We start from the raw sequence: 18,336 nt of genomic DNA, 5'->3' as shown, positions 1-18,336 counted from the left end.
AATGAAAACCAAATATTTTTAATCCCCCAATAATATGACAAGTTAATAAACTTTCTTTTTCTTCTGACCCTGATTCCTTCATGTACAACATGATTACGTTCAAATAAATTGTGAAACTAAACCTCCATCCATTATCCTATGATAACAAGATGTAGAGCTAGATGAACACAGCTGGCCAAGCAGCATCAGAGGAGCAGGAAGGCTGATGTTTCAGTCCTAGACCCTTCTTCAGAAAAGAACGGTCTGAAGAAGGGTCTAGGCCCGAAACATCAGGTTTCCTGCTCCTCTGATGCTGCTTGGCCTGCTGTGTTCATCCAGCTCTACACCTTGTTATCTCAGATTCTCCAGCATCTGCAGTTCCTGCTATCTCTGAATCTATTATCTTATATTACGAATGAATAGTTGATTAGATTATACATTTGGAAGAAAACACAAGTCTGAGGGTTCAGATACATTTCTGAATAAACATTTAATACTTGTCTTTAGTTAAGAGGCTCAAACTAAAACAGATGCTACAGGTTTCTTGTAATTATAATCACACGTGCAGCTCTGGGAATATCCACAGCCAATGTTTAGAGATGACCCAAGAAACCTAAAGTTCACTGGGCTCCTGTGTTGCAGTGATAGTATCCCCACCTCTAGGCCAAAAAGCCTGGGGTCAAGTCCCATCTGACACAGATGTGTGTCATCACGTGTCCAAACACATTGATTAAATAGTTTATAATCAGAAAGTTCTTACCTTTCTCCATTTGTAGAGGAGATATCGAACTGAGGTCACCAAACTAGAAGAAACAAAACAAACAATATTAGAACTCCTTGGCACTTTGTTTCAGAATTATAACTTACAGAAATCTTAACATTCTTGTGATTGAATTTAAATTGACCAGCCATTCTAAAATGAAAAAGAAAGGCATTTTAAAGGTCATGTCATTGACAGCTGTCCCTTCATTTGAGGATGCCATCTACTCAGTCATGAGTTTCTGCCATAAACTTCATGTGACTGAACAGACTTGTTCTCTACCTATACATCTTTGGGTCCATGGGGCAGGACGATCTGTGAGATGGTGAGATGCAGAGAACAGAATGTTTTGTATATATTTGTCTGTTCCCAAAAATCTTTGTTGTAACCTCAATTAAAAACTTTGTTGTAAGATTACTACCCAGATTAAATCTCTTCCCTCAAACTCAATCCATTCATCTTCATTGAAATACTGACCCTTGCCAGCACAATCTATAGATATGGGGGTCATAATCCACATAAGTATCACTTTGCTGATCACTTACCTCTCCCATCACTGCAATAGGGGTCTCACCCGTCGCTAGGGCTACACGATGTTCTACCAGATAAAACATGTATTCATCATAAAGCAGCCGGATCAGGTGAAAGGAACCAAAGCTGGCAGCACTGCGTAAGGTCAGATCCCGAATAACCATGGAGCTGAAAAGAAAGCATGACATCAGCACCTTTAAGCAAATAATGTCAAACATTAAATAGATCTCTTATTCAGACTTCTGGTCAGGAGGAACAAACGATAAGCAAATGTGAACATTTCTGAACCACTGGCATAGTTTCATTTTTAAACCATTAGGACTCTTTCCTTTGATACCAGATGTTAACTCAACCTTTTCCTTGCTCCCACAGAATCATTGAATCCCTACAGTGTGGAAACAGGCCCTTCGGCCCAGCAAGTCCACACCGACACTCAGAGAATCCCACCCAGACCCATCCCCTTATAACCCACCTAATTCACAAATCCCTGCACACTACAGGCAATTCAGCTTGGCCAATCCACCTAGCCTGCACATCTTTGGACTGTGGGAGGAAACCGGAGCACCCGGAGGAAACCCACACAGACACGGGGAGAATGTGCAAACTCCACACAGAAAGTCGCCTGAGGCCGGAATCGAAGCTGGGTCCCTGGTGCTGTGAGGCTGCAGTGTTAACCACTGTGCCGCCCCTGATGCTGATGAATCTGCCTAGTTTATGATTCTCTGAACTCTCAACACTCTGACTGTGCACATTTTTCATGAGTTTGCCCACGTGGCACTGCAAAGCTGTCCTTTTATTGGTGATTCACACTCGAACCTGACCCTGTCCTCACCAAACATTTACATTCTTCCAGAAACGGGCTGCTGCTGATCCTTTCTGCTAACCTCAAGGATCCTGAGACCTGTAGCACCGCTCAGCACACACTGAGAGCTGAACCTAGTACCTTCAACAATTGTATGATTTGATTGTTACACGGATCACCCAACGAGGACAGATAACCAAGTCACCAGGCAGGAGCCAACTCATCATTAAGAATCCCTACAACTGCACATGGACATGAGCTACGCTATGGAAATGCATTTGGAACAAAATCCTTTGATTCCCACAGACAATGGATAGTCTTCAGTGTAACACAGTAAAACTAACATTTGGAGTTTAATAAAGATCTTTAAATTTCATCTTAAAGGAAAGTAACTTCATCTTAAAGGAAAGTAACTCATCAAATTATCACGGAAAATCTTCTGTGACTTTACATATTTGATGTAATGATATGGAGGTTGGAGCACTGTTGGACTGGGGTGGACAGGTAAAAAAATCACACGACATCAGGTTATAGTCCTACAGGTTTATTTGAAAATGCAACTTTCTTGGCTCAACTCCTTCCTCAGATGTAGTGTGAGAAAGAGGGTATAAGACACAGAATCTATAAGCAGAAAGGTAACAACCCTAAAACTGGCTGTCTCTTGTTGAATCTTTAATCAGTTAGGAAGGAGAATACTGTTCAAAATGCAAAATCCAGATATGTTTCAAGTCATTGCCCCGAGATAATTAAAGGTTTTATCAACGTACACAGGAGGTAACATCTCAGGTCAGACAATGCATTTCAGGTGCGAGGTCTTGCTTAGAATCTGCTTATGTTTTAAACTAGGGTCGGGTTTTATATCTTTTGAGCAAAACAGAATGTATCTGCAACTGCACAAACATCTTGGGTGAAACAATTCACATGTGTGACGTCTGTGTGTCCGTATGTGTGTGAGTGAATGAATGAGAGAGAGAGAGAGAGAGAGAGAGAGAGAGAGAGAGAGAGAGAGAGAGAGAGAGAGAGAGAGAGAGAGAAAGCGAGAGAGACTGCGCGTGTGAGAGTGTATGTCAACAAGACTTCTTTGCTACGCAGGACCTCTAACCTACACTATACACCAGATACACTGACAACCATTTTCTCCTTTGGTCTCATTGCAAAGAATCACTGAAACAGCTGCATAGTGATATCAACAAATTTCATCCCACCATCAGACCTACCATGGTCTACTCTCGAAAATCACTCTCATTCTTGGACACACACATCTCCATCAGGGACGGACACCTCAGTACCTCGTTCTACTACAAGCCCAAGGATAATCTCACAATTATGCATGCTCTAGCTTCCACCCTAAACGTATTAAAAAAGCCATCCCCTACGGACAAGCCCTATGCACACACGGGATCTGTTTAGATGAGGGGGAATTTGACAGATACCAGAAGGTGTTGAAGGACACCCCCAAAGAAAAGGGACATGGTCCTCAACTCATCGATCGTCAATTCCATCATGCCACAGCAAAAAATTGTAATGATCTCTTCACAAGACAGACGTGAGATATAACTATTGGGTATGCACAAACGATTCAGCCGTCAGGGTGGCAATGACCACAACACTACACAACCATGCCATGGTAACCTCTACAAAATACACTGGATCATCGACATGGATAATACCGTCACACGTGTAAACACTGCCCACCACGTACACAGCAGATACTCATGACTCGGCTAATGTGGTCTCCCTCATAATGATGCAGGCAAGGATGCCCTGAGGCATGGTATATTGGCAAGACCATGCAGACACTATGGCAGTGAATGAATGGATTCCATGCAATGATTACTGGACAGGGTGTTCCTTCCCAGCGGGGGAACACCTGAAGGTCAAGGATATTCAGCCTCCGATCTTTGGGTAAGCATCCTCCATGGTGGACTTTGAGATGCATAACAATTCAAAACCACTACGCAGAAGCTGATAGCCAAGTTCTGTACCCAAGCAGATGGCCTCAATCATGATTTTGGGCTAATGTGACACAACAGGGGATCCGACCACACTACACTCCCAAACACATACACATACACACACACACACACACACACACACACACACACACACACACACACACACACACACACACACACACACACACACACACACACACACACACACACACACAATTTGATCTAAGATGTTTGTGCAGTTGCAAATACATTCTGTTTTGCTCAAAAAAATAAAATCTGACCCTAGTTTAAAATACAGATTCTCAGCAAGGCCTCACACCTAAAATACATTGTCTAACATAAGACATCACCTCTAGTACACGTCGATAAATCCTTTAATTATCTTGGGAAAATGACTTGAGACGTATCTGGATTTTGCATTTTAATCAGTATTCTCCTTCCTAACTGATTAAAGATTCAACAAGATGTAGCCAGTTTTTGGGTTGTTACCTTTCTGCTCTTAAATTCTGTCTTATAGCCTCTATCTTACACTACACCTAAGGAAGGAGTTAAGCTTGGAAAGCTGGCGTTTTCAAATAAACCTGTAGGGCTATAACCTGATGTCGTATGATTTTTGACATCACACATGGTGGCTTCTTGTTCATAAATACTTCAAAAATTAACACTCTTTGATGCAAAGGAGTAATCTCCTGTGTGACTTAAATGGAAGATTTATAGGAATTATATATGTAAAAGTGCAGTCCTGTTTAGGGAAACCATTATAACATTTAGAATCCTGTTATGGACGTGAATTTGCTCGCTGAGCCGGAAGGTTAGTTTTCAGACGTTTTGTCACCATTCTAGGTAACATCATCAGTGAAACTCCGGTGAAGCGCTGGTGTTATGTCCCACTTTCTACTTATCTGTCTAAACAGACAAATAGAAAGCGGGACAAAACACCAGCGCTTCACCGGAGGCTCACTGATGATGTTACCTAGAATGGTGACGAAACATCTGAAAACAAACCTTCCAGCTCAGCAAGCAAACTCACATCCAGAACCTCAACCTGAGCTACAAATCTTCTCAAAACACGCTAGATTCCTGTTATATTTGGTGATCAGTTCCTGGTTTTGGACCTCAGAAAGACTAGGATCTACAAAAGTTGTCCTTGCCCTTTTTGATATTAATGTTGAGGATAATGATTCCTATCTGCAAGCAAGTCTGAGAGACGAAGAGACCCACAGTTAAAAATGAAGGAGGGAGGTTGGCAGAAAAGATTCAACAGAAAGCAAATTAGAGTTAGCAGGAAGGGAAGGAGAATCAAAGGGAGATTGGGTGAACAAACTTATTTAAAAATAGGAAAAAAATTAACGTGCAATCACAGGAAAGCAGGAAAATGTTTGCATGGTGACCAAGGCTAGGACCTGAATATTGAACAGTATTTGACATTTTGTAAAGATTTGAAGTTGTGAAATTGTGGCAAGATAGCTCAATTAATGGTGGATATCTTTAGTACAGCAGTATGAGATGGCTTCAGCTGGAAAGAGCAAGATATAGTAACATTTTAGGTAGAGATAAGAGGTAAAAAATGCTATTGGGCATTTAGATTATGATACAGGAACAAATGTAGGCCTTTCAGTTCATCGAGCCTGCTCCACTATTCAATGAGATCATGGCTGAGCTGATTACTCTCAACTCCACTTTCCCGTCATTTCCCCATTACCCTTGATTCCCCTACTGATTAAAAATCTTTCTGCCTCAGCCTTGAATATACCTAATGACTCAGCCTCAATAGCCATGGTAAAGATTTCCACAGAATCACAATCCTCATAGAAGAAATTCCTACTCACCTCTTGTCTTAAATGTGTGATCCCTTATTTTGAGATTGTCCCATCTTGTCCCAAACTCTACCACAAGGGGAAACAATCTTTTCGCATTTACCTTGTCAAATCCTTGAAGTATCTTGTACATTTCAACAGATCGCTTCTCATTCTTCTACATTCCAATGGGTTCAAGCCCAACCTACTCAACCTTTCCTTACAAGACCATCCTTTCATACCAGGTACAAGCCTAGTGAACCCTCTCCCTCAACTGCCTCCAATACCAGTAAATATTTCCTAAGACAAACAATTCACAGTATTCCAGCTGTGGTCCCACTAGTGCCTTGCATAGTTTTATACAGCAAAACCTCCCTACTTTAATATTCCATTCTCTTTGAAATAAAGGCCTATGTTTCATCTGCCTTCCCTATTAACCACTGAACTTGGATGCTAGCTTTTTCTGGTTCATGGACAAGAACTTTTAAATCCTTCTGTGCTATAACTTTCTGCAGTCTTTCTCAATTTAAATTAATATTCAGCTCCTCTTTTGGTCCTGCCAAAGTGCATAACCTCACATTTCCCTCATTATATTCCATCCGCAGTCTTGGCTGTGACACATTCACTGTCCCCATCCAAGTCATTGATATATGTATTGTAAATAATTGTGGCCCCTGCACTGATCCCTGTAGCACACTAATAGTTACAGGTTTTCAGCATGAAAATGCTCCCACACTAACTTTCTGCCTTCTATTAGTTAGCAATCTTCTAACCATCTTCTAAGTAATTTACTAACTCCAACACCATGGGCTCTTGTCCTATTAAACATCTGAATGTATAACATCTTATCAAATGTAGGAGTAGTTTATCTGCCCCTAATCAGGGTCTATATTGTAGGACAGAATATACAGCAAGAAATAAATGGGGCATGTAAGAAAAGCACTGCAACAATCACAGATGTCTTTAAACCTCTAAAAATTATAGAAATGAAATTGGCAAAGGTCACCTATAAAATTAGTGCATAGAATATAGTTGGGATAATTCCTTAGAACTGAATGTTCTATTGCCAAGTATGAAGCAGGTTATTGTAGATTTATAATGTGAAATGGACAGATTAATTAATAACCTTATCTAAAGGAACACCTAGGTGACAGTATGGTAGAACTTCATGTTCAGTTTTAAGAGGAGATGTGCAGGTGTAACACTCGTGTTTTAAATCTGATTATAGATAATTATAGCAGTATGATGGCAGAGCTGGCTCAAGTGAACTTGGAAGCTAGGTTAAAAGTAGAAGAGTTGCAGTACCTGATATTCAAGGAGAAATTTAATAATGCTTAAAGGTTTATTTGGGAAAGAAAAACCACTTGAGAAGGATGTATCATCAAGGAATCTAAGGATCTCATCAGAGTGAACAAAATGTTGTACAAATCTGCAACCTTTAATGGGAGGTCACAAGATTGACTATAAGAAAACAAAGAGGGGAAGTGCATAGTATGGCAGAAAGCTAGTTAGTAATATGAAAACAAACTCAGGTAGTCAGGATTTCTAGAAGTATTTAAAGAGAAAATTGTAAGTAAAGCTAGCGTTGGTCCTCTAGCGAGAGAGAACTTGGGGAATCTGTAATGAAAAACAAAGAAATGGTGAAGGCTTTGAATAGGTATTTTATGTCTGTCTTCACTCATAAAACTTTCCAAATATACATGAAAATCAAGAGGTGAACAGGATAGAAGAGCCTACAATAATCTCCATCAGGGAAGAACTTCCAGGAATACAATTAGATTTAAAGGCCGACAAGTTCTCTGCGCCAGATGGCAGGAATCCCAGGGTCTTAAAAAGTAGTCATTGTATTTAGAGTGGATGTACTGGTTGTAATCTTCCAAAATTCCTTGGATATGAAAAAGGTCACAGCTGATTATAAGACAGCTTTATTCCAAGTAAGGTCAGAAGTAGAAAGCAGGAAACTGCATGCCAGTCATTGAAACAGACTCTTTGGTCCACATAGTCCATCCTGGCCATGTTCCCAAACTAAATGAGGCCCACTTGCCCACTTGCTTTTGGCCCATATCCCTTCAAACCTTTCCTACTCCCGTACTTACCTAAATGTTGTAACTAAGCTTGCACCCACTACTTCCTCTGGCAGTTCATTTCACACATGAACCACTCTCTGGGTAAAGAATTTGCCCCTAATGTCCTTTTTAAAACTTTCTCCTCTCAACTTAAAATATGCTCTCTGGTTTTGAACTTCCATACGCTAGGGCAAGTATCCTTGCTGTTTATCTTATCTATGCCCCTCATGATTTTATAAACCTCAATAAGGTCATCCCGCAACCTCCTAGGCTCCAGTAAAACTGTCCCCGCCTGTCCACCCTATTTTTATATCTCAGACTCTCTATTCCCAGTAACATCCTGGTAAATCTTATCTGAACCCTCTCCAATCCTTCCTATAGCAGGATGACCAGAAATGTACAGTACACCAACGTCCTGTACAACCTCAATATGACATCTCAACTCATATACTCAAAGGTCTGAGCAATGAAGATAAGCGTGCTAAATGCCTTCTTAACCACCCTGTTTACCTGAGATGCAAATTATAACCTGTTCCCCTGAGTCTCTCTGTTCTACGACACCACCCGGGGACCCTACCACGGGATTTTAGTAAACGTAACCTGCACAGAAATTTACATCTGCTGACAGCTCAGGCTTCAGTCAAGCAAATTGCTGAAAAACCATTCCATAATAAAACTACTAGATATTCTGAGGGGTTCTTGAATTAATGCACCATCATCTGCCCTGATCTCTATCCAGTAACTTCCTACTGAAATGGTACACCCGTGGAATTGTCAACAGACAAAATCATGCAGCTTCTTGCATTCTAATAGGCTGCTGATACTCATCGTGAGCACTCACAGATGGACTGACACCAGTGGATATCTAGTCCAGCCTGAGAAAGCAATACTTTTTTGACATATTAGAAATACTAACTTTGGAGATCAGAAAATGCATTCGAGATCCAGGTGGAAAAATCCCACAAACCAGAACTTAAATTAAACTACAAAAGTCTTCTAAATCTGAGGCAAGGCGAGCCAAAAGCAAACTATAGGAAGAGGAGTTTGGAGACATCAGCCATTTGAATCATTATTAGTTAACCAGTGTAACAGCATGAGAAATAACATTCAATAAAAGATCGCAGAGTTGTTTCAATGTATTCAGTCAAATACAAAATTTATCATTTTTTAAAAAGAAATTGCATTTATATAGCACCTTTCATAACCTCAGAATTTTTCAAAATGCTTTTATAATGTAAGAAATGCTATATTCTATTCTCACACAGCAAGCTCCCACACACTACAACAATATAAAGACCACAAGAGGTATTGGTGAGTGGATAAATACTGGCGAAGACAATGAGATGCATAAGATAACAATGCATAAGCGTGGAGCTGGATGAACATAGCAGGCCAAGCAGTGTCTTAGGAGCACAAATGCTGCTTGGCCTGCTGCGTTCATCCAGCTCCACACTTTGTTATCTCGGATTCTCCAGCGCCTGCAGTTCCCATTATCTCTTATTAATGAGATGCACTCCCTGCTTTTGCATGAAGCAAGGCCATGAAATTGTTCACCCGAGAGGGCCCTCACTTTAATACTGCATTGGAAATACAGACCCCACAATGCAGTACTCTCTCAGCACCACATAGATTAACGCTCGAAATTTTGTACACAAATCTTACAGAGTCTGTGTCAGAGACACAAACATTCCCAAAGGTGGCACATCTGCTGGGCCTGGAATCAGAGCAGTAAAACTGTGAATCATTGATTATTGACTTGGAAGAACACATCACAAGCAGTTTCACCTCTGGAGGCACATAACTGAGAACATAGGAGCATCAACAGCAAATTTACTACGCTCCCAGAAAACATGCTTTTCAGACTTGGGAGAAAGCCAACAGCAGTGTAACTTAGGTTACAATGTCCCAAAAATTAGTTATTTTAACATAGGGAAATTACTAGAATCAATTATGAAGGAGGTAAATAGCAGAATACTTAGAAATTCATGTGATCAGGCAGTGTTGAATTGGCTTTGTGAAAGGGAAATCACGTTTTTTATAGTTTTTTGATGAGGTAACAAGCAAGGGAGATGAAAGGGAACTTGTAGATGTGGATTTCCAAAAGGAGTTTGATAAAGTGCCACATCAAAGGTTCCCCTTTTTCTGCCTTGATAAGAACAAGTGTTACAAATTATCTTGCATAATTGATTAGCAAACCACAAAGAGAGAGTTGGGACAAATAAGTCTTTTTGGGTCAAAAATCAGTTACTCATGGAGTGTCATAGGGATCAGTGCTAGACTTTAACTATTTACAATCTATTTCAGTGACATGGACGAAAGTACTAAATGCATGGCTGTTAAATTTGCTGACTAAACCAATATAATAAGGAAAGTAAGTCATCACGAGGTGATATGGCGTCACCAAAGGGATACAAACAGGTTAAGCAAGCGGATAAAGTTTTGGTTGGCGGACAATAATGTGGAAATATATGAACTTGTTCACTTTTGTAGCAGGATTAAAAAAGCAGAAAGAAAATGAACACTGCAAACCTGGTGACACAAAGTGATCTAAATATCCTTATAGATGAATCACAACAAAAAGATTATAAATACAGCAACTGATTAGGGAAGCAAGTGGAATGTTATTGTTTATCGCAAGCGGAAATGGAGTATACAAGTAGGGAATTTTACTGCAGCTGTATGTGGCCTACAGATACCACATCTGGAGTACTGAGTATCATTTTGATCTCATTTGAAAAGTGATATACATATAATTCCATTAGAAACAGTTCAGAGAAGGTTCACTCAGTGCATTTCTGGGTTGAAGGGCTTATCTCATGATAAAAAGTTAAACAGGTTAGATCTCCACCCACTGACGTTTAGAAGAATGAAAGTTGCTCTTGTGAAATGTATAAAAGTCCCGAAAGAAGCTGACAGGATGGACACCTGGAGAATACTGTCGCAGACATACTCTCTAAACTACAGCATTTGTTTAAATGAGCTGGGTTAGCACTGCTGCCTCACAACACCAGGGACCCAGGTTCAATTCCAGCCTCAGGTGGCTATGTGTGCGGAGCTCGCACATTCTCCCCATGTCTGTGTGAGTTTCCTCCAGGCACTCCGGTTTCCTCCCACAGTCCAAAGGTGTGCAGGCTCGGTGGACTGGCCATGCTAAATTGCCCATAGTGTCCAGGGATGAGTAGGTTAGGTGGAATAGCCCTGGGAAATGCAGGGATACAGAGGTGGGGTAGGGAGGTGAGTGTGGGTGGGACACTCTTCAGAGAGTTCGTGTAGACTTGTTGGACAAATGTTGGCCTGTTTCCACACTAGGGATTCTATGAACTGAGAATTTTTTTAAAAAAATCAGTTCGCTGATATGTTTATGAATAAGAATATTAAACAGACTAGCTCTAAAGGCATTCAGTTTCCTAACAGTTTAAAAAAAGGTATGAGTCAGACTCTGAAAGAGGAAATAGATGAACATTTGCAAAGCTACATAGTCCCAAGGTTACGGGGCCAAGACTGGAAGATCAGATTAGAATAGTTAGGTTGGTGTTTCTGACTGATACAGACCTGATAGGCTTAAGCGCCTTTTTCTAAGCTATAGACTTTTATGACTCTAAAAAGAGATTCTGTTTTAGAACATGGATGTGCAGTGGAGATCCATTTGTAATTCCAGTGCTAGGTGGGAGCATCAAGGCATTTCATATGTCTTGATACAGTGGGTGTAGTGTACTGTTTGTACTTGAACTTGATCTCAGATCAAATACAATAAGTTGAGGTGGCAAAGATGAAGAATGTGAAACTGGTAAAGAAAGAATATGAGAACAGAGTGGAGTTAACATGACAGGGATTCCAAAAGATTGTCCAATGCATCGGACTAGGGCTGGACCCCTCTCAAGCCAAGTAATGTTCTTTGTAGTGACCAGTATTGGTGTAGTTATATTCCCTACTGAATCTTTTTGAAACCCCATCTGAGACTCTTACCTGTTAATTTGCGTGTAACTGGGTCACATATATGGTTAAGCTAAGCATTAAGGAGGACGTCTAGCCCATCTTACCACTGAACCTGTGAATTCTCCACTCAAGGGTCTGATTGCTCTTGAATGATTCAAATTTTGTCTCCATTACTCTAGCTGAAGACCATTCTACATAATGGTTACTCTACAAAGAACAGGTTCATAGCTTCAGCCCAGGGCTTATTTTTTAATCAGTTGGTACCAACAGTCTAATGTCCTGAAGTTGTGATTAAATTTGATTAGCTATTTCAATTTCATTTCAACATTACAAACAGGGTTAACTCCATTAAGGTTTCTCTTATTTGGCTCCTTTTGAAATTGAAGAATTGTGCAATGATCCATCCAGGGCCTCCAGAGCCAGGGCCTTTGGCTTCTTCTGACTCTTCCAAACCATTGATGCCTGTGTCTTCATAATTAGAACTGAGCACAGGATTCACAACAAAGCATTAAAACACAATACAGCTTCAGCATTATCACTATTGATCTGATAATCACACTTCGTTAACTCGTTCCTTGCTACACTGCAGTGACTGAACACAGTCTTTCCAGTTCCTAATCTTCTTCAGTCTTTTCCCCTGAAAGTTCAAAACTGTCAAAGTAAGTCTTCCATCATTTCTTTCCACTGTACTGCAATTATCAGTTAGGGGTTTCACCCGTTGTAATTGTGTCCACACGCAAATATTATCCAGTTATTCTGCAATTCTTCAGCTGTCTTGCTAGTTTAACATAAACAGCTCAAAACAGAGGGAACTGTTAGCTTACAAACCTGTAAAAAGACCATTTTAGCAGGAACTGGCGGGCAGCCTTAGGGAAGCTGGGGCTGCCTTCATGTGGTTTCAGGACTTGATTCACTACATTATCAAGCCAGGATGCCCATTCATCAAGGGAGCTCTGCTGTTGTAGAGTCATCTTAAAATCCTGCTCCAATCGTTGCACCATTCCCTCTTCACATTGACAAACCCAGGATGCTTGTTCCTGTTACAATAAAATTGAAGAATAATTGACCTGATTTACAACAGCCATATTACTCAATCATTGTTGGCTCGCCTGTATTTTCTACATTCCCACTAAAAGGTATATTTCTTCATTCTGTTCTCATATTGTTACACAGAATTACATGGCACATACAACACAGAAACTGGATTTTGGACCAAGTAGTCATCATTGCCAGTGTTATACCTCCTTCAAGGATTCTGCCATCTTTCCTCATCTAAACCTGTCCTTTATTTTCTTTTTTGTTTTGTGCTTTTCTAACTTCTCCTTAAATGGATCTCAACCATTTGCTTTGGTATCAAGTTCTATATTTTCATCATTCTTTAGGTTTTTCCCAAATTGCCGATCAGGTATCTTGGTGACTATTATATTGATGGCCTCTAAATTTGCTCCACCCTACAACAGGAAACATTCTCTTGGTATCCACTCCATCAAAATGTAATCCTTCTTTAGGTCAGCCTGCAGACTTTCCTTCTAAGCCTGTCAATCTGTTCCAGATAGATTCACTCACACATTTATGGGATCATCCTTGTAAATCTTCTCTCTACCCTTTCCAGTCTTTTTATCCTTTTTATAACACAGTGATCATAACTGCACACACAAATCGGAGGGGTTTAACTGAGGTTTGATGTAGATTTAACATAAACTCCCTATTTTCAATTCTATCTCTCCAGAAATATGCCTGCTTGTGTTTTTTGATCGCCTTACTAACCTGAGGCACAATGTGAACGCTTGGTGTATTTGTACTCGAAAGATATCTATACCATATAGACTCTCACCTTCCAAATTAGAAGTGATCTCCCTAGTCATTCTATCAAAACATTTATTTTGTGTTGGTTTTCATTTGTTAATTATTTGCCCATTCTGTTTCTGATTCAAAAGTCTGATGGTCAATGTAAATTGTGAATAGCAGTGGTCCCACCACTGATCCTTGTGGAACCCCAGATCCCACTTACTGCCACTCTGAGTAACTCTAGTCAAATTTGCTGCTTTTGTCTTGAAACCAGCCAGCTATCCATTCTGTCAGTTGTCCCCTGACTCCACATTCTTTGATGCTCATCTGTCTATTTTGGGGCACCTAACCAAAATTCTTTTGAAAATCCAGATAAATTACATCTATTGCATTATCATTCAGGAGGTAATACAGAAAGTAGACAAAATAAAATTCGACATGTTTGGTCAAACAAGAGCTTCCCTTTTAAAATCCATGCTGTCTCTTCATTACTAGATTCTCATTTCTGGGTGACCTTCGATTATCTCCTTTAGTAGGAATTCCACTATGTTTTTCATCCCTGTTGTTGCTCTCACTGGTCTATGATTCCCTGGACATGTTCTGTCCTAAATATAGGAATTATATTAGCTATTCATCAGTCTTCTGGAACTACGTCTGTTTCTGATGCATTTTAAACCTGATTAGTAATGAATGCCTTTGCCATCTTGAGAATTCCCACATGTTTTTAAAAGACACAGATTCAATCATCTGGGCCAGATCTTCATCCTTTCATTCTTGTTTAGTTTATTCAGCTTATTTCATTTTTATTCTACATGCACTTGCTCATGGCATTGAATCGTGAGATGTAGAAGGCGTACAGTGCGTTGGGTTTTGTTGGTAGAGGATTGAGTTTCGGAGCCATGAGGTCACGTTGCTGCCGTACAAGATTCTGGTGCGGCCGCACTTGGAGTATTGTGTACAATTCTGGTCGCCGCATTATAGGAAGGATGTGGAAGCATTGGAAAGGGTGCAGAGGAGATTTACCAGGATGTTGCCTGGTATGGAGGGAAGGTCTTATGAGGAAAGGCTGAGAGACTTGAGGCTGTTTTCGTTAGAGAGAAGAAGGTTAAGAGGTGACTTACTAGAGACTTACAAGATGAGCAAAGGATTCGATAGGGTGTACAGGAAGAGCCTTTTTCCTGGGATGGTGATGGCTAGCATGAGGGTCTAGCATGGCTAGCTTTAAACTGAGGGGTGACAGATATAGGACATGTCTGAGGTAGGTTCTCTACTCAGAGAGCAGTAAGGGCATGGAACACCCTGCCTGCAACAGTAGTAGACTTGCCAAGTTTAAGGGCATTTAAATGGTCATTGGCTAAACATGTGCATGATAATGGAATAGTGTAGGTTAGATGGGCTGCAGATTGGTTTCACAGATTGGTGCAACATTGAGAGCCAAAGGGCCTGTACTGCACTGTAATGTTCTATGTTCTATGTGCAATATCTAACTATTCCCTTTCCCTGGTAAATACCAAAGCAAAATAATTATTTAATATTTCTGTCAACATTCTATCATTAGTCATTGTACTATTCTATCTATTCTACAATGGCCATAATTCCAGCAACAACTTTTTAAAAAACGATACATTCATAAAATAATTTTATACTTTATGTTCCCTGATTAAATTCATGGTTCCTCTTCGCTATTCAATTGTTTTCTGGATTTGTTTTTGAGAGCTCCCTGATTATGATCTCTGCTGTCAATGTTCTTACAAGATGCCTCTTGTATAAACATTAACTCTAACTATAGTCATCCATGGAATTGCATGAGTGATTAGTTTCTTATCTCCATTTGGTACAGTATACTTTTCTGGTTCTCATCTTACATCATTGATTGCTAACGTTACAGACATAGAAAAATTGAAAATAGGAGCAGGAGTGGGAGGTTCAGCCTATTCAACCACCTCCACTTTTCAACGTGGTCATTGCTAATCATCTCTCTTAATGCCGTACTCCCCCTCTCTCCGTATAACCCTTGACATCTTTAGCCTTTAGGCTAGCCATATAAACACAGTGTCTACAAGAGAAAGTTAGAGACTAGAAATACTGTAGTGAGTAACTCATCTCCTGATTTGCAAAACCCTGTCCACTATCTACAAGGTACAAGGAAGGAGTTTGATAGAATACTCCCCACATGTCTGGATGAGATCCAACAACACTCAGGAAGCTTGACACCATTCAAGACAAAGCAGCCCTTTGGATTGGTACCACATCCACAAACATTCACTCTCTACAATCCTGTTGCTCAGTAGCAGCAGTATCCACTGCAGAAATTCATGAAGGTTCCTTCCAAACCCATGGTACAACTATCCAGAAGGATAAAGGCAGCAGATGAATGGAAACACCATCGCCTTCAAGTTCCCCTCCTAGTTATTCAGTCTCCTGACTTAGAAATATATCACTGCTCCTTCATTGTCACTGGGTCAAAATGCTGGAAATCCCTTCGTAACAGTATTGTGGGTCTACCTATGGCATATGGACTGCAGTAGTTCAAGAAGGCAACTCATCATCACCTTCTCAAGGGTAACTGGGAATGGGCATTAAATGTTAGCAATAATGATATCCCACAAATGAATTAAAAACAAAATTAGTGACTACCTCCAGAGCTTTCTGTGGCAGAGAATGTATCCTCTTTCCAGTTTGAAATATTCAATGTGGATCCTGAGACTGTAACCCCTTCTCTCCGCCATCCAGGAGAAACATACTGGCATTGAGGCAGTTCACAAAAGGTTCACTAGGTTGATTCCAGATATGGGGGAATGTTTGAAGAGGAGAAGGTGAGTAGGTTGGATTTGTACTGATTGGAGATTAGAGCAAGACCTTGGTGAAACATAATATACTTAGGACCTAAAATGATAACTCTGTATTCTTTCCACACATGCTGATGTTCTCCAGACTTTCTGTTTTTGTATATTCTTAGGGGGATTGGCAGGGTAGATACAGAGAGATTATTTTCCCCTGTTGGAGAGTCTAGGACGAGACAATATAACCTCAGGGTCACCCTCTTAAGGCAGAAGTGAGAATGAATATTTTCTCAAAGAGGGAAGCGAATCTGTTGAATTCTTCACTGAAGGTTGTCAAGGCTGGGTCATTAGGAATATTCAAGACTGAGATAGACGTTTAATCAGTAGGGGAATTAAGGATTATGGATCTGAGACAAAAAGTGAAATTGAGGATAATCAGATCAGCCACGATCCCATTGAATGGTGGAGCAGACTTGAATGGCTGCCTCTGCATCTTATGGTCTTATAAACAGTGACGGAATCTTTGGTGTTTTTCTTCAGTTGATTGATTGATAGAAAGCTAAATCCAATATGACAAGAATTTGAATTTATAACAAACATATTTCAAAATCATCAGCTTGTAAATGCATTGCTGATGTAGCAATACAGATGACATATACATAATGTGGTTAACACAGCATGTGACTGAGTCAGTAGGAATCAGGGGAGAACACTCTGCTGGTTGGAGTCATAGCTGGAACAAAAGAAAATAGTTGTAATTATTGCAAGTCAATAATTGCAGCCCTAGAATATCGCTGCAGGAGTTCCTCAGGGCACTGTCTTAGGCCCAACCAGCTTCAATTGCTACATCAGTAATCTTTCACCATCTTTAAGTCTGAAGTGGGGATGTTTGCTGAAGAATTGGTGATTTTCAGCACCATTCAGGACTTCTCAGATTGTAAGCAGTCTGTTTTCAAAGGTAGCAAGGTTTGAACAATATTCACACAAATGCCAGGCAATAACCATCTCTAATAAGAGAGAATCCAATCATTATCCTTAAATTTTTAATTGTAATAGCATTGCTGAATCCCTCACAATATTCTAGTGCTACCATGACCAGAAACTGAACTGGACTAGCTATATAAATACTGTGGTCACAGACAGAGGATAAAGACTAAGAATTCTGCACCAAGGTGCGCATCTCCTAACTTCCCAGTTCATGTACAACATATTCAAAGAAAAAGTCAACAATGTGATGGAATACTCCTTTCTTGCCTGTATGAGTGTTCCAACAACACTCAAGAAGCTTGGCACCCCTAATCCAGGACAAAGCATCTCATTGATTTGCGTCCCACTATCAATGTTCACTCCCCTCACTCTCCTCAGTAGCACCTACAAGATGCGCTGCAGCAAATCAGCAAGGCTCCTTCAACAACACCTTCCAAACCTGCAGCCTATGTTATCTAGAGAGACAGTAACAGCAGATACATGGCAACATCATCACTTGTGAGTTTCCCTTCAAGTCACACATCATTCTGACTTGAAAATATATCACTGTTCTTTTCACTGTTGCTGGGTCAGAATCCTAAAACTCCCTCCCCAACAGCATTGTCGGTTTTCCTGCACTCCAAAGATGGCAGTAGTGCATAGTTCACCACCACCTTCTCCAGGGGCATTAGTGATAGCAATAGATGCTGGCCCAGCTAGCAATGCCCACATCCCATAAACAAATGAGAATACATACAGGCATTGTCACATAGCAATCAGAAATCTCCCCATGTTATCTCTGATTATCCTGAATTAGTTCATATCCATTGCAGCAGTTGTCCTGAACTTCAAGTTGAACAAGCTGAAAACAGTATGATTCTGATTGCTGTTAAGTGTAAGCATATGCTTGCCAACGCAGGAGGAGAGCTCAATCAGGGTCAACTGTTCAACCAGACTGTTGCTAAGTTGCGTAA

At 40.4% G+C, this 18,336-nt stretch overlaps 1 protein-coding gene across 2 annotated transcripts in view; it reads right to left on the bottom strand.

The window, feature by feature from the left end:
- Positions 1-18,336, bottom strand: part of rfx2 (regulatory factor X, 2 (influences HLA class II expression)) — a 121,223-nt gene that overhangs the window by 5,251 nt on the left and 97,636 nt on the right. For both annotated transcript variants that reach the window (XM_048559915.2, XM_048559916.2), the window contains 3 exons: positions 12,654-12,862; positions 1,285-1,438; positions 740-782 (listed from right to left, as the gene is read on the bottom strand). In XM_048559915.2, the coding sequence (XP_048415872.1) occupies positions 740-782; positions 1,285-1,438; positions 12,654-12,862 (406 nt within the window). The remainder of the gene's footprint in view (positions 1-739; positions 783-1,284; positions 1,439-12,653; positions 12,863-18,336) is intronic.

This window comes from Stegostoma tigrinum, chromosome 30, assembly GCF_030684315.1.
Source record: "Stegostoma tigrinum isolate sSteTig4 chromosome 30, sSteTig4.hap1, whole genome shotgun sequence".
Classification (NCBI taxonomy): Eukaryota; Metazoa; Chordata; class Chondrichthyes; order Orectolobiformes; family Stegostomatidae; genus Stegostoma; species Stegostoma tigrinum.
This window is presented reverse-complemented; position numbering and strand designations above follow the sequence as displayed.